Raw genomic sequence first — 22,877 nt, 5'->3', positions numbered from 1 at the left:
AACCTCTGATGATCAAGCCGAGACTGACTTTACGTTCTGTCCTGTTTCACTATAAAATCTGTTAGATGTTTAGTTACAGTTAGCATGATTCAGCTGTCAGATATTCATACAGTAAGATACACTTTTCTGTCTGGCAACAGTAATGAATTTGAATTTAAACAGTCATAGCAGAGATTGAAGCCAGGCATTTCATGAGTATGCACTACACAGTTTTCCCCCTTTCTCTCACTTTGTCAATGTTCCTCAGCCCCCATCACTTCACCTTACTATTTTCATTGTCAACTGCCAAACTGTATGATGGTTTTGAGACCTGGACAAATGCACACTAGGGACTAGGTTGGCTCTGTCAAACTTATTGCACGTGAGACCATCTGAATTTGGAGCAAGCGCCCAAAAGTATATGGAAAGGTAGAGTATATGCCACCTACCCCTCTTTGTTTAACTGATAACTTTTTTTTAAAAATGTAGAATGCCTTTCCTCTAGATATTATGGATATGCTGTAGTTTATATAAGGTATAAATTCAGAGCAAGAGCACTTCTGTTGTTTTAAATGTAAGCTCTCAGCAGTATCTGCATTGCATGTGGCTATTTTTAGAAACTGTAAGTCTTGCTAGATATGTGTCCTCAATGAAATGAAGAAAGCAGCAGTACTGAACAGTTTCATTAATGATTTAAAAGGCCACTGTTGAGATTCACAGGTCTTGCTTTATCTATTCATTACACAAACTGCATACACAATAAATTTGTGCTAAATTAAAGTTTAATAGAAATGAGACGAGAAGCTTATTGCTGAGTTTAGCTGCTACTATTCTGTTGATGACTCTTTAGGGATAACTCTTTGTTTTTAAAAAAATGAGTCCCCTTTCTCTCAATTCTTCTTAAAGCTATTATTCAGCACTTTACTTTCCCTAAGAGGGGTATGCAACTTATATTACATTCATGATGCTTCAAGCATTTATCAGCTGAGGGACCAAGAGCTGGGAGCCAGTTTCTAATAGCACTCTCTCAAATAACAGAACAATGATTTAGGCCCAATTCAGGAAAATACTTAAGTGCATACTTAAAATTGTGCTTTACATGTTTTCCTGAGTTGGTCCCCTAGTTTTTGGCAGAAGAGTGGTACATGAAACAAAACAGTTGTATAGATAATTGTTTGCTACAAAAAATTATCTTGATCCTTACAATTGCATGCTCATGGACCCATACACGCACACTGACAATCTCTTACGATAAAAGAATGAGGAGTACTTGTGGCACCTTAAGAGACTAACAAATTTATTTGAGCATAAGCTTTCGTGGGCTAAAACCCACTTCATCGGATGCATGCTGTGGAAAATACAGTAGGTAGATAGATAGATATACACACACAGAACATGAAAAAATGGGTGTTTCCCACCCATTACACACTGTAATGTGTGATCAATTAAGGTGGGGTATAATCAGCAGGAGGAAAAAAAAACTTTTGCAATGATGATCAGGATGTCCCATTTCCAGTGGTTGACAGGAAGGTGAGAGTAACGGGGGGGGGGAATAGGTTTAGTTTGTGTAATGACCCATCCACTCCCACTTTATTCAAGCCTAATTTAATGTCTTATGATAAAGTATTTTTCCTCATAGCTACAAATGTCAATGAATTTTATCAGATCTCATTTTAGTTGTTAATTGTTTTCCAACACTGTTGTTTTTGTTTTGGTTTTTTATTTACCTGTTCCATTATATCGTTTGGGGGGTGAGAGGTGTTTAGTCCATATTAAAGAAATGGTCAATACTGGAAATTCTTCATCAATTACAATTTTGAAGACTTTAATTAAGATCTTGGAGGTACTGCCTTGCAGTCACTCCACACAACAAATATTTTATCATTGTATAGAGGTGTGTGGTAGTTGTATTTCTTCATTACAGTTTCAGAAATGTGACCTGTGTGTTCATTTGGCTATCCTGAAGCCTTTCACATTTTTACTCAACTGCTAGGTGATGCTTTGGGGTTCAACCCAGACCAGTAAGGGGCTGTGCCCTGTACCCCTGACATCTCTATGCTGTGCAGCCTTGTTTCAGAGTGTTACCAAATATGCCCGTTACTTTGGGGTATGCTCGTTTATTAGGGTTACTCTTCTGTGGGGGAGAGGGGGTTCTGTAATTCTATTAATGTACTGCTTATGTCACTTGTGTGTTCATATGGAGCTCTATTCCTTCCTTCCGCAAGTCCCCTCCCAATGGGGCTATCCTGAAGGACCTAGGGACTGGGTTCCTCCAGCCCTAGAACTCGATGAGCGTGTGTGCACGCGCGCACACACACCCACACGCACACTAACAGAGCAAATCTGAGTGGACCGGGTCAATCAGCACCCTCAAGCTGATCCCCTCATATGTCTCTGTACTCAATGGGCTGGGTTAAGCCGAACCTTCAAGCTGTCACCCTTGTGTGCCCCTGGTCTCAGTAGGCTGGGCTGAGCAGCACTGTCAGCTGCCCCCCCTCCTCCCTGCCCACCCCCCGATGTGCCACAGGTTTAACACGTCCCTATCCCGCTTTCACGTCACAATTGTACTGGTAGTAACCCACTTGATGAGCAAACCCCACAGTATTTTTGGGCACTATAGGGATCTTTAGCTTAGGTAAAAGAAGTGTTGCTGCAGAGTAAATGGTGGAAGCTAAAAACACAAAAGAGTAAAGTTCAGAGAGAGAGAAAGAAGCAACCAGCTTAACCATAAAAGTTATTTATTGAATAATAGTGATAACTACACAAGGAGAGCCTAAACCAACATAACATACATTTTTAAAAGTTAATACCTGAGGTAGAAAGGAAAACAGAGAGAGAGGGGAAAAAAAGGATCTCACCGCACCCTGAAGCATGAACTGGTCGGGATTCCCAGGTGATGGTGGTAGCTCTGGGTCCTGAGTGCAAGAGACAGGCAGAGACCCCAACACGATCAGTCAGGAGATGGAGTCCCAGTGGCACTGATGCAGAGTTTGAGTCTATGCATCAGAACACTTACTTGGGCATAGGTAGGGGTTTTTGTAGAGAAAATACAGTGCTTCAAGGGAGAACACTAGATTTGTTTATGGGTAAACTGATGGCTTAAAGGTTTTCTTTAGGCTAGACAATAGGAGCTGATCACTCTTGGCTATGGGTGGTGTTTTCTTCCAGGGAGCTCACAATTCAATTAGGCTCCTTCAGTATTTTGGATATCTATCAAGAATTTATTACTAGAATTGGTCTGATAATTGCTGAGCTGGGTGTGTGCAGGCATACATTCATTAACATCTGGAGCAGAGATTCCCATGATGCAGTGCGTCCCTGCTTTTCTGGTCCCAGAGTTCAGTGCGGTTCTCTGTTCTTCATTCTTTATGCTAATCCCTGTCCCATCTTTCATGGAGATGAGGCTAGGGGAGTTGTCTCTGTTCTTCATTCTGTATGCTAATGGAGATGTCTTAATCTTGTCACCCTTGTCAGAAGGGGTCTAGGTGTGTCTCCCAACGCCCTTCACTGCTCTCTGCAAGCCTTTTCTCTGATCAGTTTTGGTTCAAGCAGAGATTGGTGTGTGTGTGGGGGGGGGTATCTTTCATGAGTCAGACAGGCTAGATACTGCGCCCTGGTTCCCCAAAAATACAGAGCTGACTGGTATCGAGTGCCTAACACCAACAGCATGCTCTCACAGCATGACTTAACAGATTACAGTCTGTTGTTCAAAGTGTTTTTCACCAAGTCTCTTTTCCAACATGGCTGACCAGACTTTCTGGCCTGGACCCTGCACAAAGCTCAAAGTGCTTGGTTCCTTCATCTCTTTAGGTGAAGGATGCCAAAATGGCTTTTTCTTCTCTCTGCTTATATCTGCCAAAGTTTGCTGATCCTGCTTCAAGAGTCAGGAAGGCTTCCTGAGGATGAAGTCTCCACCACCCAATCAAGATTAAGTGGTCATATTTCCCCACTTGCTCTCCTGTGGGCTTTGCTTACCTTGCGGGTAAATGTGCTTTTCTTTGTCCTTGGTCACACCTTGCTTAATTTACATTGGAGACACCTTCAGGCAGGTAGAGCAATATTCCTTTATCTGGAACAGGCGTGGCTTAGGCACTTGTTGCCAAATACATGTTAAGAGCATATTTCCATTACATCTCTGTGAAGCCGTTTTGTGGGTTTACCATACATACATCATGCAAGAAGATTAATGATCAGTGAATTATTAGTTTTCTAGTGATATACTGCATGCCAGCTTTTGAGTATATATCAAGACCACAGTGTGCCAACTGGCATTGGGATGCCCTTAGGGTGACAGTGACCTGATAATATGAAATTTTGGTGTCAGTGACCAGAAATGTTTTTGCAGGTGATGACAATCCCGCAGAGTCAGAATAGAGAATAGCAAACTCTAGCTACTGTAAACTTCTGCAGAATAGACGAACACTCTGCTTGTACATGCACATAACTTACACTGAATCTGGAATTAAGAAGCTTTCTGTGTCTGATATTTTGTGTTCACATGCTGTTGTGATGGACTGTGTAACTTTTATCAATCTTATGAATAAGATGTATCCTAATATCAGGGATTTAGTGTGTTTTTGAAAGTGTGGTTGAGCAGTGTCAGTTAGTATTAATGAAAATCATGAAGCTACAATGGAAAGATTGATTTTGATTACGTGTGTGTGTGTGTATATATATATTTTTTTTTCCTTCTTGATTTCATTTTAGGTCTGATGTAGTTGTTCTGTGTTTTTCAATTGCTAATCCTAATTCCTTGAATCATGTGAAAACAATGTGGTATCAAGAAATCAAGCACTTTTGTCCTCGCACACCTGTTATTTTGGTTGGCTGCCAGCTGGATCTTCGTTACGCTGATCTTGAAGCTGTTAATCGAGCCAGACGGCCTTTAGCAAGGTAAAGTTTTAAAAAAATTCACATTTTAAAAGGTTCTGGGTTTTAATCAAATATACTATTTTTCTGAAAAGAAATTATATTATCACCCAGTATGGTCTGTTTGCCTTAGTTTTCCATCTTATAAAATGAAGATAAATAACACTGTTTCACATCCTGTCTGTTCTCTTATCTGTTCATACTGTAAGCTCTTAATAAGTGAAATGCTGTTTGACAATGCATTTTCTAAAGTGCCTAGTACAATAGAGCCTGATATTGGTTGAGCCATCTGGGCATTACAGTAATATTTAAATAGTGAGCAGCAGAGATTTGACATTGATTCCAGTGGCAAAACACATATGCATCATGCCATAATGTATTATTCCTGCCAATTGTCACTTTGGCATTTGGGGGTTAGTTTGGTTTTTGGAAATGTAACCCTAGAGCACAGCACAGAGCAAAGTGGGTATATATTTTACATGGGGAAAAAACACATTAAAAGAAAGTTATTTATGTTGCGAAGTCAAGCACGGATGCATCAGATGAAGTGAGCTGTAGCTCACGAAAGCTTATGCTCAAATAAATTGGTTAGTCTCTAAGGTGCCACAAGTACTCCTTTTCTTTTTGCGAATACAGACTAACACGGCTGTTACTCTGAAACCTGCCATAATGCATGGGGGTCTGAATTAAGGTTTCATGAGCACCTGTAAATCCCGTCACTCCCTAACTTTCAAATGCTTGACTGTCCAATCTAAACAATAGCCTCTTCACATCTGTAATATTATTTCCTAATAATCTGATTTTTTTAAAGAATTTTTTTTTAAAGTATAACAGCCCTCCGTCACCATTGCATCATCAACAGGATTTGAACCCTGAACCTGTAGCACAGACTTTTACTGCGTGACTTATGGGGCTAACTACATTAGCTGGCAACAGGAGAAGGCTCTTAAACCAGAGCGGGAATGAGCCCCGGGGTCATTTGAGTGGTCCAGTTCACTCCTGCCCCATGTGCCCCACGGGAATGGGAGTAACCTGCTAGTATTGTATGCTGAGTCTGGGGAAAGGGGATGCGGCCAGGTGGAGTGGACCCAAGCCCAGCTTTCTTCTCTTTTTCCCTCCCTTTCTTTCCTGTAGCTGCGCGGCCAGTTCTCAGGCAGTCAATGTATATGCTGATGCTGCTGTTTTTGGCAATGTCATGCGCCTGGCTCCTCAGAATGTCCATGTTCAGCTATTATTTTAGCAGGCTGCCAGGTTTTTTTGTGAAGCATAAGTGACAGAAGGGGAACAGTGATTTTTAAACAGTTCATAATTCAGATAAATGTAAATGGGATTTGAAGGTTTGCTTCACATTGTGAAATATTGCCTACCTATATTTAAGTAATAGGGTTATATTACAAAGTATCTACCAAATATAAACATTATTACCAGCCCATCTATTAGGTAATATTTTTGAAGTGTATAGTACAATGGTTGCAGATTTTTAGGGGTCTCCATGAGCCATGCCAGCTACCATTTTTATTTTTATGAACTGAATAATATGGATAATACATGTTCTTCTTTGTGCTCTAGATTTTCTGGACTGTGGTTAATGACAGCCCTGCTTTGTGTGTGATTTTTTGTTTTTGTTGTTTGTTTGAATTGTATTTTATTTTAATCCTAGGCCTATAAAAAGGGGAGATATTTTACCACCAGAAAGAGGCAGAGAGGTTGCCAAGGAACTTGGGTTACCATATTATGAAACTAGTGTATTTGACCAGTTTGGAATTAAGGATGTTTTTGATAATGCGATCAGGGCTGCACTAATATCCAGGAGACACCTGCAGTTCTGGAAGTCACATTTAAAGAAGGTCCAAAAACCTTTACTTCAGGCTCCATTCCTACCTCCAAAGGCACCTCCTCCAGTTATTAAAATTCCAGAGTGTCCTGTAACCAGTATGAATGAGGCTGAATATTTGTTAGACAATCCATTGTGTGCAGATGTTATGTTTGTTCTTCAGGAGCAGAATCACATTTTTGCTCACAAGATTTACCTAGCTACCTCCTCTTCAAAGTTTTATGACCTTTTTTTAATGGAATGTGAAGAATCTCCAGACTTCAGTGAAATACAGTGTAGTACAGAAAAGACCAGTAGGGACTTCCTGTCTAGATCAAGTCAACTTGAAACAGATGGTGACAGTGATGAAGCAAATTTAAAAACCTCTGATGCCAAACTTCCAACACTAGAAACTGATGGGACTTTAAAGATGCTAGAACTTGAAACTGAAGAAACTAGTTCTACAAGGGGAGCTTTGTCCTCCTTGGGCAAAGGGTTTGTTAGTATGCATAAGGAAATACAAATCAACCCTGTATCTAATCGGAAATGTTCTGTAACTGTGGTCAAAATGGATTCCTCTGTTCAGCCTGGGCCTTTTAAAACTGTTTTACAATTTCTATATGCTGGGCAACTGGATGAAAATGAAAAAGATTTGACAAGATTAGCACAGATTGCTGAAATCTTGGAGGTATTTGACTTGCGGATGATGGTGGAAAATATTATGAATAAAGAAGCCTTCATGAATCAAGAGATTACTAAAGCCTTTCATGTCAGGAAAGCTAACCGGATAAAAGAGTGTCTTTGCAAAGGGACATTTTCTGGTGAGTAAATAAACTCTCATAGAAAAGGCCACAGTTCTCCTCTCACTTATACCAGTGTAACTCCACCCACTTCAATAGTTATTCCTGACTTAAGTCAGTGTGAGAGGGGCAATGGGCCCAAAGTTTACTATAAACTGAAAGCCAACATTTTCGACAATGGGAACCTAAAGTTAGGCTCCTAAAATCCACATTTAGACTGCTAAATAAGGGGCCAGATTCTCAAAAGTGCTGAGCTCCCATCGTCTCCTATGAGATTTCATAATTGCTCTTCACTTACCTCTATAAAATCTGAGAAACATAAAGGAAGCAATTCCTTACTAACAAGTATGTGCTCCTTTCTATGTCTTGACCTAGTAATAGGTTCCACTTCAAGCACTGACTATTGTAGTTATGATTGTTTCTTGATTCCATGGCAGATGTGACATTTAAGGTGGATGATGGAAGCATAAATGCCCACAAGCCACTGCTGATATGTAGCTGTGAATGGATGTCTGCGATGTTTGGAGGATCATTTGTTGAAAGCTCAAACAGTGAGGTATTTGTCCACTCTGATCATTGTATTTCATGTATGTTTTAGGGGTTGCTATTTTAAGCATTGTGGTATTTCCTGAAACAATTATTTATTCAAGACTTAGCAGTCTTTTGTGTGTTTATGTTTAGACCAGAAGTGTCCTTTATTTATTGGGACATTAAGTTAGAATACGTTGAACAATAGCTTGTCCTCAGCAGTACTGTTACGTTGCCACCACTGCTTGCTGTGTCAGCAACTGCAAAATGTTTTATGGATCTCTACTTTTAATAAAACTTTTTTTTTTAAAAGTTAGGCATGTAAAAAACTGTCTTGAGGCTTCTTGACTTATATCCAGTTACCTGAGAACAACTTTGAGTTCAAAATTAAATTTTTAAGTTATTTTTCCATGATCTAATCACTTCTAGTATTTTTAAAAAGAGAGGGGGAAATAAATGTAGGTCAACTTATAAGAGAGGGAAACAACTTAAATATAAGCCTTTATCTCCCTCCCCTCCCACCCCAAGCAAAAGTTCTATCTGGTTGCCCTGTTTTAAATGGGTTTGCTACATCTTTCCTTTAGTGCCTCCCTTCAAAAAGTGTTTCATTGCCAATTAAGGAACAGCTCCTGGGCCCACATAACTGCTTTTCAGGAGGAATATTTTTCTCCAAACTGTGTAAGTGTTTATATGACGGCATAACAGCTCCCAAGTAGTCAGTGTTGTGGGTTTCTTTAAAAGTGTTTCAAAAAGTTGGGTAAATATATATTTGCATAATCAGGGCCATTACAAATTAAATCATTCTGCTAGCCCTTTTGAGAGGGTTTATGGGGTTCGGTTTAAAAAAAGGCAATAGACTTATGGCCGGGTGCCTGGATGGGCCACACTGAGAATGCCACAGTCAGAGCAGACTGCAAGAAATAGGGCAGACAATTCCCCCAAACTGGTGGTTTCTTCTATAATAAGATTCACCAAGCCAGTAACAAAGGAGCTTCTGCAATCCCACACTGGTTAACAAGGAACCAAGCACAGTCCCCTTTAGGCATTCCAGCCCTTGGCTCCCACCTAGACAGCCGAGTCTAATACAGTGAGAGGTTACTGAAAACCTGATTCACCATATGTGAAGCTCACCAAACCCAAAGGACCGGGCACTTATCCACAGGTTAATGAGAGTCTTAGATCCTACCCAATAATCACGCTGATGCCAATCCTTAAGTAACTAAAAACTAAAGGTTTCATAATATAAAAAAGAAAGAAAAGAAGAGAGTTATTGAATGGTTAAAGGATCATATACATACAAGTGATTGTCGGTGTTCATAGTCAGGATCATAGCAATGATAGAATAAACTGCTGGCTTATAAAAGTCTCTCTGGAATCATCCCAACAAGTCAGAATCCAAAGGCAGCTTAGATGTAAAGCCTTTCCATGTATTTCCCAGAATATTCCAAATAACTATTTGAAAGATCTCAGTCTCAAGGCATAAACTTTCCCTGTTCAAAGTTCAGCAGACTTGAGATGACAGGATCTGGCCTGAGGCTTCTCTTTTATAGCTCTCTAGCAGACTGACAAGGCTCCTCACAGAAATTGTCATAGCAGGTAGGGATGTAAATATCATTTTAAAAGTTAACAATTTAAACGATTAAAAATATTTCATTTAAACGGTTAACCTATTAAAGGGCCAGGGCTGGGGCCGATCCAGCTGGGGCCAGCATAGCCGGCCAGCCCGGGGGTTAACAGTTAAGGCAGGTTAACTAGTAAGCCCAATGCTTACCAGTTAATTACATTCCTAATAGTAGTGCCTTTCCCCAAGGAGGAATAGGCAATGCAGATCACCTTTGCTTTGAAGCTAACCTTCTATTTCCTATGCATACACAGCTAAACTAGTACATTTATTCACATAAGGCAATTAGCAGGTCCTCCATTATAATGTAGATAGTTAAGCTGAAGATAATGTAGATGATATTATTAGTTTTCCTGCAATATCTCACATTTTTGATATTAAGGTTAACTGAACCATTTGCATACGTAACATAAGGCAATTAAGACAGTAAAGTGAATTAGTATCTACAAGCTAATTTGGTTACGTTGTTAAACTTCTAACAGGATATTTGTAAACACAGAGAAATACTCTTAGCATCTGTCACATTCAAGTAAATTGTCTTGATTACAATTGTAATACTGCCTGTTAAGTTGTTATGGGTCATACACAGTTCGGCTAGTTTGTCAGTGTCACAAGACTATATATGCAACCCAATGTGTTAAACTAATAGAATGGACCTGGCATACAGTACATCAACAAAAACTAGGGACTTAATACTGACGCAGTCTCCTTGTTCTCTTGTGTAGGGCATGTATGAGATGCTGTGTAAACTTTCTCAACAGTGGAGTAGATCATGGCAAAGGCCTCTTTTAGGCAGTCCAGTAACGTGGGAAGGGATGTGTGTGCATTAAGCTGATTGTTTGGATCAGTCTTTGCAGAGTTCTTTTTTCAAATTTATGGATTTTCTGATTTTTGTCATGTTGTTGTCATCTTTAATATTAATGAGACTTGCATTAATGTCAAGGGGAAAATATGCCCCTTAGTGTTGTTATAACTGTACTTTTTTGTATTTAATATTCTAGAAGACTGTGTCCTATTTAAATTGTTCTCATTACTTTTAATATAGCAGTAAGCACAGTTCCCTCCCCAGAGGCACACTCAGCAAGTTGGTCATTAAAAATACATACCTCAATTGTAGTAAGCAATACATAGCAATAAGAATATATATTCATTTTACACAAGCCTATTTCTAATGATAAATGTAATAGTCTTAGCTCATCTTTTGCAATTTAATATTTTAAATGTACTAAACATTAGTTTTCTGGAGTTTGTGAAATACAGTACTTGGATCTGAGAGCTTTAAAAGTATAAATTGGAATGTGTGTATATAGCATATGACCTCAGTCTAGTTTACAGAAACATAATGATTTGCTTCTCAATGAAATTTGTCTGAATTCTGTAGGTAGAACACATTTTTATAACATAAGCACTAAATGGTCAATATGCAAGTTAACAAAAAAATCATCTATGTTACAAAACCAACTCTTCTTAGTGTAACTTGCATTTGGACTGACAAGTGACTACTGTAGATCCAATGTTGCAGATGCTTCGTCAAATGACACATGATAAAGGGTCTGATCCAAACCCTATTGAAATTATTGAAAGGCTGAAGCTGACTTCAGTGAATTTTGGATCCAGTGGCTGCAGGGTCAGACATATTAAGTTTGTCACTATTGTAAGAGTAGCAGCCGTGTTAGTCTGTATTCACAAAAAGAAAAGGAGTACTTGTGGCACCTTAGAGACTAACAAATTTATTTGAGCATAAGCTTTCGTGAGCTACAGCTCACGATGCATCCAATGAAGTGAGCTATAGCTCACGAAAGCTTATGCTCAAATAAATTGTTAGTCTCTAAGGTGCCATAAGTACACAAAATAATCTACTCCAGTAAATAGAAAAGGAGTATTTTCTTCTTCACCTACAGCAAAACAAGGGAAATTAATTTTGTTTTGCTACTTTAAAAACAAAAAATCATGGACTAATGTTTTCCAGGTAACTAGTGATTCTGTGTGTGTGTCATTTTGGTTGCCTAACTTAAGACACCCTTGAAGGTACCTGAATTTCAGAAAATGCCCATCACTCACCTTCTGAAAACCAGATCCCTTAAAGTGTTGCAAGTGGAGCTCTTAAAAATTGAGGTGCCCAAAATCACTAGTCATTTTGTGAAAATCTTTGCCCTATTCTATAATTTATCTTAGTCCCTTTTATGTGAGAAGGTTTGGATGCCATCACTAACAAAGGTTGGAATAGTAAACACATTTCTCAATGCCTGTTTAAGTGTACTGCTGGGATTTTTAAAGGAAAGTAAGGGAATTAGGCACACAACTCCCATTGACTTGATAGGAAATTGGGCACCCAAATCACTTAAACCCCTTAAAAATTCCAGCCTATGTTTATGTTAATTGTGGGAGGAGTTGGGCTTTCTTCCTTTTTGATACCTGCTATGGCTACATTCATCAGTATTGCATCAGCCACACCCTTGCTGTTCTCTGCTTTCATTCATTATTAATTAACTGAAAGTGTTAAGAGCAATGGAGATGCAAATTAGAGCTATCGAAAGCAATCCCTGTAGAAAAAGAAGTACTGCTAGCTACTGAAAAATAATTAGCAGTGGAAGAATATTTTCTGAATTGTTTTTAGCTCAATAGTATTTATATTAGGAGCACCAATTAGCTAATACTGACAAGTGGTACAAAGCCATAAAGGAACAACCTACTCATAAGGCTTCTGTGTATTTTTCTCCATCCTCTAGGCTAACCAATATTTGAGTCTTTTATGGAGTGCCTTGGCGTATGTGACTTTGGATAGGAAAATAGAAAGCTTTAACCACTGTTGATTATACAAATATAACCATAAGCCAGGATCACTTCTGATCAATCAGACTGAAGTACATTAATGCCTGTTTGTAACTATTTTTTGTATTACTGATTTTTTCTACCTGTTAGTTGACTTACTGCATGTTCTCCAAAATATCTCTGCCCAAAGCATTGGCATTTCTTTTTTTATTGCTATTATCTGATTGCTATTGAAAGGAGAGTTAGGCTTCATTATTCAAGGTGTATGTGTTTTCACAATTGACTATGGGGATGCAGCTCTGGGACTTACTTGGCCATAACCCACTGACTGCCCCTGAACACTTGAGTCTATACAAGTAAGAAACAATTCTAATATTCCAAACAGTATTCAAAACAGCAGTGCCAGCTGCACTGTTTATAAAGGAAAAAGTGGTTGCTTTATTGATAGCCATGAAATATTACCATACCAGCCATTGATCTTCACTGGTAACTGCTCTGACATCAAACAGTCCCACTTTTTAAAAGTGTGGCCCAGATCATCTGCTGGTTCAATTTATATTGCACTTACATTAATTTAGGTAGAGCTGCATACATTTTAAACTGGCTGAGTTCATGTACATACATAACTAGAATCTGACAGATTTGTTGGTAGCTCTTCAGCTTTTTAGATTTAATGTGGAGTCTCTCTTTAATATTTTACTATATTGCTAAAACATGACAGAAGGGGAAAGGATAGCAAGGTGGGAGAGGAAGCATATGGCCTGCGTTAAGTGCTTGACTACATATCTTTCACTAGAGCACATTTTTTAAAATACCTTTTTTCAGGTTGTTCTTCCCAACATAAACAAGATTTCTATGCAGGCAGTTCTGGATTATTTGTATACCAAGCAATTATCATCAAGTCAGGAGTTGGACATGCTTGAATTAATTGCACTGGCAAACAGATTTTGCCTCCCACACTTGGTTGCACTGGCAGGTAAGGATTCTGACTCTTTACAGGTGCAATGCTTTCATGGACTGCTGTATTGCTTCTTAGTGATTTTTTTTGAACATATACCATTTTTTTGCCGTGAATGCTGAGGGAAAGAAATGCCATTCCTTTATATAAAGACAAATTGTATTACAATGTGGTATTTTCACTTTTAAAAAATGTACTTGCCTTTTTCTTTCCACTCTCTAGGACTTGTGCTAAATTAATGCAGTCCTTTTAAAATGTTCCATACTTTAGAAATAGGAAGTGAAAACCTTCTCTTCAGCATTAATATAATGTCGCAATTCATAATGTCCATTTGATTATTCTTAACTTACAGCAAAACAGTAGGGACACTAAGCTTTCAATTATAATGAACTAGGCTTTCCATGATAAAATCCATCTAGAGAGCATAATAACTGAGCCAGTTTAAAATTGATCTGATTCAAACTCTTTGTAGAAGTGCTGTTCAAACCTATTTTTATTGCCCAAACTAGAGTCCATTAGTTATTCTGCTATAGATGTGGGGGATGTTGATTTCAAGAAAATCAACTTTTCCATCTTTAAGTTAGACCAGAACAGCAGCATGGGATACTTTAATACTAAATCCACATGCACCAAACTTCTAGATAGTGGGTTTTTTTCTGTTCCCTAGTATCGTACCAAAATACTGTAGGGTGGAGATTCTGAGAGATGGGACAACCAAGTTGAACAAATTCACAAGATAAATTTTAGTCATTTCCATGAGTGTCATTTACCCAAGCCCTCAGGTAGCTTTAAGTTGTGCAACAAGACATTCGATTGTTGACAGCATTACAGAACTAACTTAGGCCCTGCTCCAACCAAAGTTTTTGTGGGGCCTTATACAGATATCCTTCTCAGCATTTGTGGAACAAATGTGCTTTTAATGGTAAGAACATCTTATTCTGTCTCATTTAGTGAAATATTTATTGTGAACTCAAAGGCTGCTTTTTGTCCCGTTGCTTTGATTGCACATAATGGAGTTGAATTAGGCCACCTTTGGTTGTCTCTAACATTCTGTCAAAAGGAATGTCTGCTCTGTTGCACTGTCTTCTGGCCAAGTGTGGCTCTGCTGAGGCCTGTCTCAGTTCCCTGTTCACTCAGGCTCCTTTTAGAAGCTGTTGAGATATTCAAACCACTCCCCCTTCTGGGGTCTCATTTATTAAGTTCTGCACAAAGTCTTTCAAAACAGAATTCAAACTTACAAAGTCATCAACACAGTTTCATCACAGAGCGCCCAGTCCTCTCCCCCCTCGCCCCCGGGTCAGTCCTCTCCTTAAAGTTCCTTTCTTTCAACCCACTCCCATGCTGGGCATACCCCCTTCTCCTTAGGGTCTGTCTTCCTGCTCTCCCAGCACCTCTTGCCTGGAGTTTGGCATTTTCCACAGCCCTTTCCCCTGCTAATTCAGGGCCAGAAGGAGCCTTCTTACTCCCTGAAGTGTCTGCAGGCATCTGCAAAGAACCACCTGCAGCTGTACCCACACCCTTTTATAAGGCCTAGACACCTCTCATTAATGGTGCACTGGACCCCGATATATCTTAGAGGGGCCAGTCGCACACTCCATCCTGTTATCGATGTTGATCCTTCTAGGAAAGGGCTAAGTGAGTTCTGCTGACTTACCGAGGCAGGTGGCTTATCTCACCTAGATACAAGAAACCAGAGGTGGCTCTCTGAGGAGAGAGGGTGTATTCTGGAGGAGGAGCATCCCTAAGGGGGGAACCATAGGAGCAGCCACTCCTGAGAAGACTCAAAGTGAACTTTGCTGTCGTCATGCATTTCTTCATTAATAGAGCCAAACCATAACAATGGGGATGGTGGCAATGTTTTGATTCTGTGTAGTACCTGGACTCTGTTCTAGGGCAGGTTGGGAACAACACTTACTCAGAGGTATCCATTGTAGGGAATCCAAGGGTTGTAACTACTAGGGAATCAGGAGTGATTATTGCATAAACATAAGCACATGCAAGATCTGTGTGTACAAAGGGACACACATAGGGGGCAGATCCTCAGCTAGTGTAAACTGTCCTAGCGCTCTTGGCTGGGGATCTGCTCCTAGATGTATGAGGGCAACTCAAGAGACCACAATGAAGCTGCACTTGCTTACGCCAGCTCTGACTCTGATCAGAAGTCTGAATGGATCTGCTGCTGGTGCAGTAGTTGCTGTATTTATCTTTCATGCTAACACACAAATTCTTTGGTTCTTGATTCCCTAAATGAACTGCATTTATAAATGTTACCCTGAAATATGTATTTTTACAGTGTCGGTTATTAGTTTTCTACTTTAACAGAGCAGCATGCTGTGCAGGAGCTGACTAAAGCCTCAGGGAATGGCATTGGCATAGATGGTGAAGTACTCTCCTATTTGGAATTGGCCCAGGTTAGTAGTGACTGATTTTTAACCTTTTTAAAGGCATTCTGCCCACCTGCAGTACTCTGAAAAATGATGGTGTTGAGCATTATACCTGCATAAATAAAGCCTTTCAAACAAAGGACCCCTTGTTTCCATTGCAAAGAATTGAGGGACCACAGTTATCATACTGTACTAAGACTTCTGCATCTTAATTTTTAAAACTTAATTGCTGTGATAATAACACTATCTTTTAAAATGTTTAATGTCCTTTGCAGAACAGATTTATCTTCTCCACATCAGTTGAGAAATCAGGCTCTCTATATTGAGGCTTAGTTTTGTGTCTATCAAATACATATTTCAGTTTTTACTTGTGGGGAAGCTTCTGTAAGGTGGCAGAGCCTAGCGCCTCCGACCTTGTGTCTAACGCCATGAAGTAAAGTTCTTTAGCTTTCTCACACTCGGGCATTCTCCGTGGGTGTCACCATTGTATGCCCATGTGCCCCTTAAATCTTTCTCCATTAGGTTGCTAGGGACGAAGTAGTACCTGTCCAGCATTGGGAGGGCAGAGTTAGGCTATGTCTACACTGCGCACCTTACAGCAGTATGGCTGTGCCGCTGCAGTCATGCCATTGTAACGTGCGCAGTGTAGCTGCTCTTTGTCAGCTGGAGAAAGCTCTCCCGGTGACAAAATAAAACCACCTCCAACAAGGAGTGGCAGCTTTGTCAGTGGGAGCCGACAAAGCACTGTCTACACCGATGTTTTTCGTCATCAAAACTTTTGTCGTGCAGGGGTGTGAAAAAAACAAACAAACCTCTGAATGACAAAAGTTTTAACGACAAAAGTGCAGTGTAGGCCTGGCCTAATTGGCCACCCTCAAGGGGGACATCTCTGCAACACCCAGCCATTCCTTTGTGACTGAGTGAATTGCCTATCGTGCTACCTTACTTTCATGCACATCACTTTTCTGTCTGAGCTCCAGAGACCCTGAGAGACAGAGTCCAAAGTTGACTCTTTGTTTTTAAATATGTGATTGAGTTTTCCCTAAAGGAATTTGCAATATGGTTTCTTTAGGGATGCGGTAGTACAAGATATTTTGCTTGTTATATGAGAAATTGAGTTAGAGTTTAAGGCCAGAAGGGACCATCAGATCATCTAGGCTGACCTCCTGTATATCACAGGCCTTGTAACATCACCTAGGCAAAGTTAGAAAAAATATTACAGTCCACAAATGATTCTTCAAAACACCGTAATGACTAGATCTGGCTTCTGCCTGTGCTGTTAGACCCTTGCTTTCATGACTGGCATGTAGCGCCTACTGTCCACTGCAAGCTTCCCATCATCTGCTTTCAGCTCTGTCGGGACCCATAACACCCTTACTAACCCAGTTCTGAATCTCTTCCGATAAAAGAATGCTAGTTCTGCTAAACTGTGGGGGTTGTTGGGGTGGTGGTTGGGTATAGAAGTCTAAGTTCAAATCCTGTTATGATTTGATCTGTGTCCTATTAAGGTTTTAAACAATCAGAATGCCAAATAGATGCACATACTTTACCAATCTGACTCACATAATAGCTATACTTTCCTCTGAGCAGACTGCCTGTCCCAAGTTTTGTACTATGCTTTCAACAGTGCCTTAAGCTCTTTCATTGAGAACACTTCTCTGGGGAGTGAGTTACTACAGGGTAAGATTTGTAATAACTTGATGGCAGCTGCAAACCTAGATTTAAGTGCATAGGATCACAGTTAGAACCCAATCCTATGAATCATAGAATATCAGGGTTGGAAGAGACCTCAGGAGGTCATCTAGTCCAACCCCCTGGTCAAAGCAGGACCAATCCCCAATTTTTGCCCCAGATCCCTAAATGGCCCCCTCAAGGATTGAACTCAAACCCTGGGTTTCGCAGGCCAATGCTCAAACCACTGAGCTATCTCTCCCCTCCTGCCAGATGGTAAGGGCCTTAAACTCCCATTGAAGTGAAATAAAGTTGGAGTTGTTCACACCTCTCAGGAGGTGCTCAGCACATTGCAGAAAGAGTAAGAACCCTAACTCAGCTACTCCCACTGACAATCCCATTTTGGCCACTGAGAGTGCCAGTGGATTTTTGTGTAAAAGGAACAGTAACTCTAAATCCACATGGTGCCACTAGAAGCATCCTCTGAGCAGCTGCTCAGTCTCTGCTGAGTGTTATGCAATAATCCCCAATGCTGAAAGCATGACAGGATAGATTCATTTAGGGATCACGCTTGCCTTAACTTGTAGCTTTTGTGCAAGATGACCAGTAGTATCAGGAAATGTAAACTGACTGTCTTTGCTTGTAGTTTCACAATGCTAATCAGCTGGCAGCGTGGTGCTTGCACTACATCTGCACCAACTACAACAGTGTTTGCTCCAAATTCCGCAAAGAAATAAAAGCTAAGTCTTCAGGTAAGACCATCTTCAACTTTCCCCCCATCTTTTCTTGACCTTTTTCTTTCTGTCCTTGGAACATGAACAAGTGAATTAGCTCAACTAAACTATGATGGAAACCCTGTGTTCTCTCCATCCTGAGTTCTTCTGATCAGGTAACCAAAGAGTTAGAATTCTTCCTCTGCCTCACGGACCAAGAGTTACACATATAACTCCTATCAACTGAACTAAGAATGGCGTGAATGACTCCCTGTGCTTCACCTCGAAAAATATATTCGGTGTCTGACTGTATTTTACATTATTTTGTCATAGAACAGTAAACAGTGTGCTTTGCTTAAGTTGCTTTCATTTGAGCCTCTAGGCACTTTACAAACATTTAGTTAATTCATAACATTATTGCATTGAGACAGGTGAGTATCCTTCTGTCCATTTTGTTGGTGGTTAAACTGAGGCACAGAAAGGATAGTGAGTTTACCAGGGTAAATACATGTCTTACATGCCCTACTTTATTTGTGTTGCAGTTTTAGTATCTAAGTATCTTATTACTTCTCTTTTTTTAATCAGATAATCAAGAATATTTTGAGAGACATCGCTGGCCTCCGGTATGGTACTTAAAGGAAGAAGATCACTACCAGCGTGCTAAAAAGGAAAGAGAAAAGGAAGATATTGCACTGAATAAACATCATTCAAAACGGAAGTGGTGCTTCTGGAATTCCTCCGCTCTAGTTGCCTGAGCGAAGCAAATACATGTAAACACTTCAACGGTGTAATTATAACACTGCTTTAAAATTAGTCTTATTGTCAGAAATAAGATGTAGTTCAGGTTCCTGACACTGATTTTATTCCATGTTTTGCATTTATCATTGTTAGGGTCAAAAGCACAAGCTCAGCTATAGTGAGCCTGGAATAGTTCCTGATATGTATATTTTTGCTTAGTAAGCAAAATCAGCATCTACCATTATTACATTTCTTTTTATACAAAAACAAATCCAGCATTAATGTTTCAAACTCCAAATTGGGAAATATTTTTATACTGTCTTGTGTATTTTGTTTAAATAAAAATTCTGGGTATAACTTTATTTTACAAACCACAAAATAACCACATAGCAGCTTTGTAATTAGATTTTAACTATTTTTCTTATGTGTGTAAAGTGAAATATAAACTAACACCCCCTCTTAATAGATAACCTTCTGTCTTAAGTGACTGGTTTAAAACTACCCCATGCAAATTATCATCTTAGTTAAAAAAAAGCTTCTACTAGGAAACCAGTTTTTGTCCCTACATTCCATGCACTCATAACATATATAGATGGCTATTCCTTCTTTCTAAAGTAAAGGGTTATAATAAGATCAAATAACTGCAAGTTATAGAGCATTTAATCTTTGTTCAGCTGAATAATAGGCAGTATAATTACCTGTTCAACTGCAGGAACATGTATTTCTAATATTTGCCATGTGAGTGCATATAATTTTGGTTATATGGGCCATGTGAAATCTAGTGATTCTAAGTATTCAGAGGTTTTAAAGGTCTAGATTGAAGAGGATAATTTTAAAATCATCAGAAGGGCTTATTAATTTATATCTTTATCCAGGGCAAACTCAGTATGGAACTGAATTCAAAAAGCAGATATGCTGGTAGTATTGGAATTACTGTATTATAGTTGGTTACTCTTTGAGGGCCTAATTCTGCAGTCAGTCCTCTTTCAAAACTCCTTTTTGCTTCTACAGGAGTTATGCAAATGAAATGCTGCTGAAACAAATAGATACATTCCTCTATTGTTGATGTAGCAGCTTGCAAATGAAGAATGATATTTTAAATTAGATTATACATTCCTTCTGGAAGCAGATATCCAAGAAAGCACAAAGCTGGAATCTCAGTGAATAAAAATCCCAGCATTGTTTAAATGATAGGAGGGGAAAAAACCTCCAGTGTTTTGAAATTTCCTTTGGGTTTATGATTTTCTAATAACTGTCACTCTGAACTTGCAGTGTTGCACTAGAAAAATATAAGGCTGGGTGTGCTTTAAAAAGACCAAACTAAAACACTTCTAAAATTATACTATAGAGCATATGCAGGCCTATGAAGTGTCTCAGGCACCGTTCTGTAATTGAGGTAGTATTATGTTATCAGTTTTGTTAATGCTGTTTTCTGCAGGCAGCTCAGCATACTAATATGAAAAGCTTTTGATTTTTATTTTTCCTGTATTCATAGACAAGGCAGTAAGTTCAAACCCCAGTGCTGCGAGTCAGGAAAGGTTTCAGACTGAAAGCCATACACACTTCCAAATACTCAGCTTCAAGTCAGAGCTTGTTCTTGGGAGATGCCACCCTAGGGTGGTGGAAGCTGCTTAGCATGGGTGCTGAAGAGACTCCTGTAAAGAAAACAGGTGACAGACTCCATCACCTACAAGATTTATCACTGTACAGTGATAAAGAAGGGCTAAAGAGAAAGGATGGCTGCGAGTGTATCCGCATTAATTCCTGGCCAGTAGTATTGTGAATTGTGGAGGGATGAAAAAATGAGGGAATAAATATCAAGACTAGGATGGAATTAACATCTGTTCAGTCATAAAATGTTAACAGATCATGTTTAATAACTATTGCTACTAGGTTTTACATAACCAAAGCTTCTGTATGATTGTAATTTTGCCAAACTGTAATGGATAGATAAATGAACCTGGGGGTATATGCAATAATATCCAGTTGTATTAGTTGTCAGCTACTATAACCAAGTGGCTGGTTCATTTGGTTAATGCCATCTATGGCCTTTAATCTTGGTGGTTATTTGTGTTTTTTATTTTGGAAAAAAAAGTCAATAAAACTGTTTAGCTATAAAATGTCTCCTAGTTCTTTGAATCAACTTTCTAAATATTGTATAAAGCGCTTCACTTTTTATGGTGTTTGTCAACACTCAATAGTAGTAAAATATGTTTAACAAAACAGTGTATTGAATTTGTGATCACATGGCATATCAAAACTTACAGTTCAGAATGTTATAGGAGAGCCACTTGCATTTGTATTTATTGATTGGAAAAAAGAATATGGTAGGTGCTTGTCATTTAATGTAAAGCTACAAACCAAACTTTCCTGTCACTTTTTCACACTGTTCCTAATTCTTAATCACCAGGCTGTCACCTGTGTGATGAGAAAGAAACTCTACGTGACAAAAAACAGGAAGAGTCACCAGCAGTTCTTATAGGGATTTTGGTTGGTTGGTGTTTTGTTTTATTATGTATACTATGAGCTTGCTAAATTGACTACTTTTCTTTAGTTAGTTTCCACTAGCAGATATTCTTCAACAAGCAAAACCTCTAATTACAAGTTAGTGAACTTGTAGCAACAATTCCTCTTGATAGATCTATGCAGTTAAATTGACAAAGCTAAAAAGTTGTTTTTTTAGAGAACTTGCAAGATGATGCGTGAAGGGTGCCTTGTTCATATTTTGTTTAAAGCTATTAGACAATACCAAGGGCATTGAAAATAAGCACTTTCAGCACTCAGTGTTCTTAGCGAAAGTGCTAATTTATGAATACTACATATCATAATAATTTGATTTATGAAGCAAGAATTTTTTCCCTTGAATTTGCTATTAGAATTTAGGTAATATATTCAGTAAGAGAAGAATAATGTAGCAACAGAAACAATGCCACTCTGATTATGCTAAAATAGTAATGTGTAGACAAAACCACTGAAGTGTGCTCCTGTTGTTGCTGATTGTTTTTAATAATTCATGGCCATTTAGATTCCTGGTAAATAATCTGGATGTGACTCACCGTAAAACAGAAGGGGGGTTACCTATTAGTGTTGTAAAATATAGAAATAATTTTGAGAAAACTCATTGTGACTTAGAAATCAGCACTTTGGAGCTAGTCCTGCTCCCACTGTGGTCAATAGGAGTTTTGCCACAGCTTCAATGTGAGCAGTAGGCCCTTTGTGAGGAAGAACTAGACTACAGTGCCACAGCTACAAGTCTACTTTATTTCCTTTGTTCCTTGTGGGCCTAATCCTCCATGCCCATTAAATTCAGAGCCCCATTGACTTTAATGGGAATTGGATCAGGCCCCATGTTAATAAAGGCAGCTGACAGCATATTAAATATGTAGATTTACTATAAAGGTTACATCGGAGGGGAGAGTAATCTGGGCTCCCAGACTTATTGCTTGATTTAAGTAGCATGGCTGATCAAAAACTTAATGTGCAGGGGGAAGGGGAGGTGCCTGCAGAATAAAAGGGGGTGGGGAGGCACAGCGATGTTTACCATACTGTTCAAACAAGTTACCAAAGTGTTAAGGTTTTGTGTTTCCGTCTGAATTAGAAACAACGCTTTCCTAAATTAGAAACAACGCATCCTATTTGTAAAATGAGCGTTTCTCATTGTTCGAGAGTTGTGGAGTTAGACTGAGAGAGCTTGCAAAATCTTGGCCTGTAAATCAGCTCTTCCTCCTTCCAGCTCATAGCATTAAGTAGCGATATAACATACTGAATTATGTCTGCTTTATTGCCTACACTCTATGATGACGAATACTTCAGGTCCTCTCAGGATGCCTTAGAAACCGTGGGCTCCTGAGGAAGTTGCTGCCTTGCTTTCAGATGAAAGAGCAAGCCTCAGACCTATGCTGTCTGCCCATATTTCAACTTCATAAGCGAATGGTCAATGTTTATTTCCTGTGGGTTGCAATGCATATGTCCTATGTAATCACATTAACAATGGCTCAGTATCCCTCATGGCTCTTAACTTTTTTCACTTA

At 39.2% G+C, this 22,877-nt stretch overlaps 1 protein-coding gene across 5 annotated transcripts in view; it reads left to right on the top strand.

Moving 5' to 3' along the window:
• Positions 1 to 20,993, top strand: part of RHOBTB1 (Rho related BTB domain containing 1) — an 89,639-nt gene extending 68,646 nt beyond the window's left edge. For 4 of the 5 annotated variants that reach the window (XM_073353410.2, XM_073353412.2, XM_073353413.2 and 1 more), the window contains 7 exons: positions 4,687 to 4,872; positions 6,509 to 7,482; positions 7,899 to 8,017; positions 13,208 to 13,358; positions 15,663 to 15,751; positions 18,042 to 18,147; positions 18,694 to 20,993. In XM_073353410.2, coding sequence (XP_073209511.1) covers positions 4,687 to 4,872; positions 6,509 to 7,482; positions 7,899 to 8,017; positions 13,208 to 13,358; positions 15,663 to 15,751; positions 18,042 to 18,147; positions 18,694 to 18,863 — 1,795 coding nt within the window. In that variant the 3' untranslated portion in view covers positions 18,864 to 20,993. The remainder of the gene's footprint in view (positions 1 to 4,686; positions 4,873 to 6,508; positions 7,483 to 7,898; positions 8,018 to 13,207; positions 13,359 to 15,662; positions 15,752 to 18,041; positions 18,148 to 18,693) is intronic. The other variant, XM_073353414.2, reaches the window with a different exon arrangement.
• The last annotated feature ends 1,884 nt before the right edge of the window (positions 20,994 to 22,877 follow it).

The sequence above is a fragment of the Lepidochelys kempii genome, chromosome 7 (assembly GCF_965140285.1).
Source record: "Lepidochelys kempii isolate rLepKem1 chromosome 7, rLepKem1.hap1, whole genome shotgun sequence".
In the NCBI taxonomy this organism is placed as follows: domain Eukaryota; kingdom Metazoa; phylum Chordata; order Testudines; family Cheloniidae; genus Lepidochelys; species Lepidochelys kempii.
The sequence above is the reverse complement of the archived record's forward strand: the minus strand, read 5'-3'. Positions and strand labels throughout refer to the sequence as shown.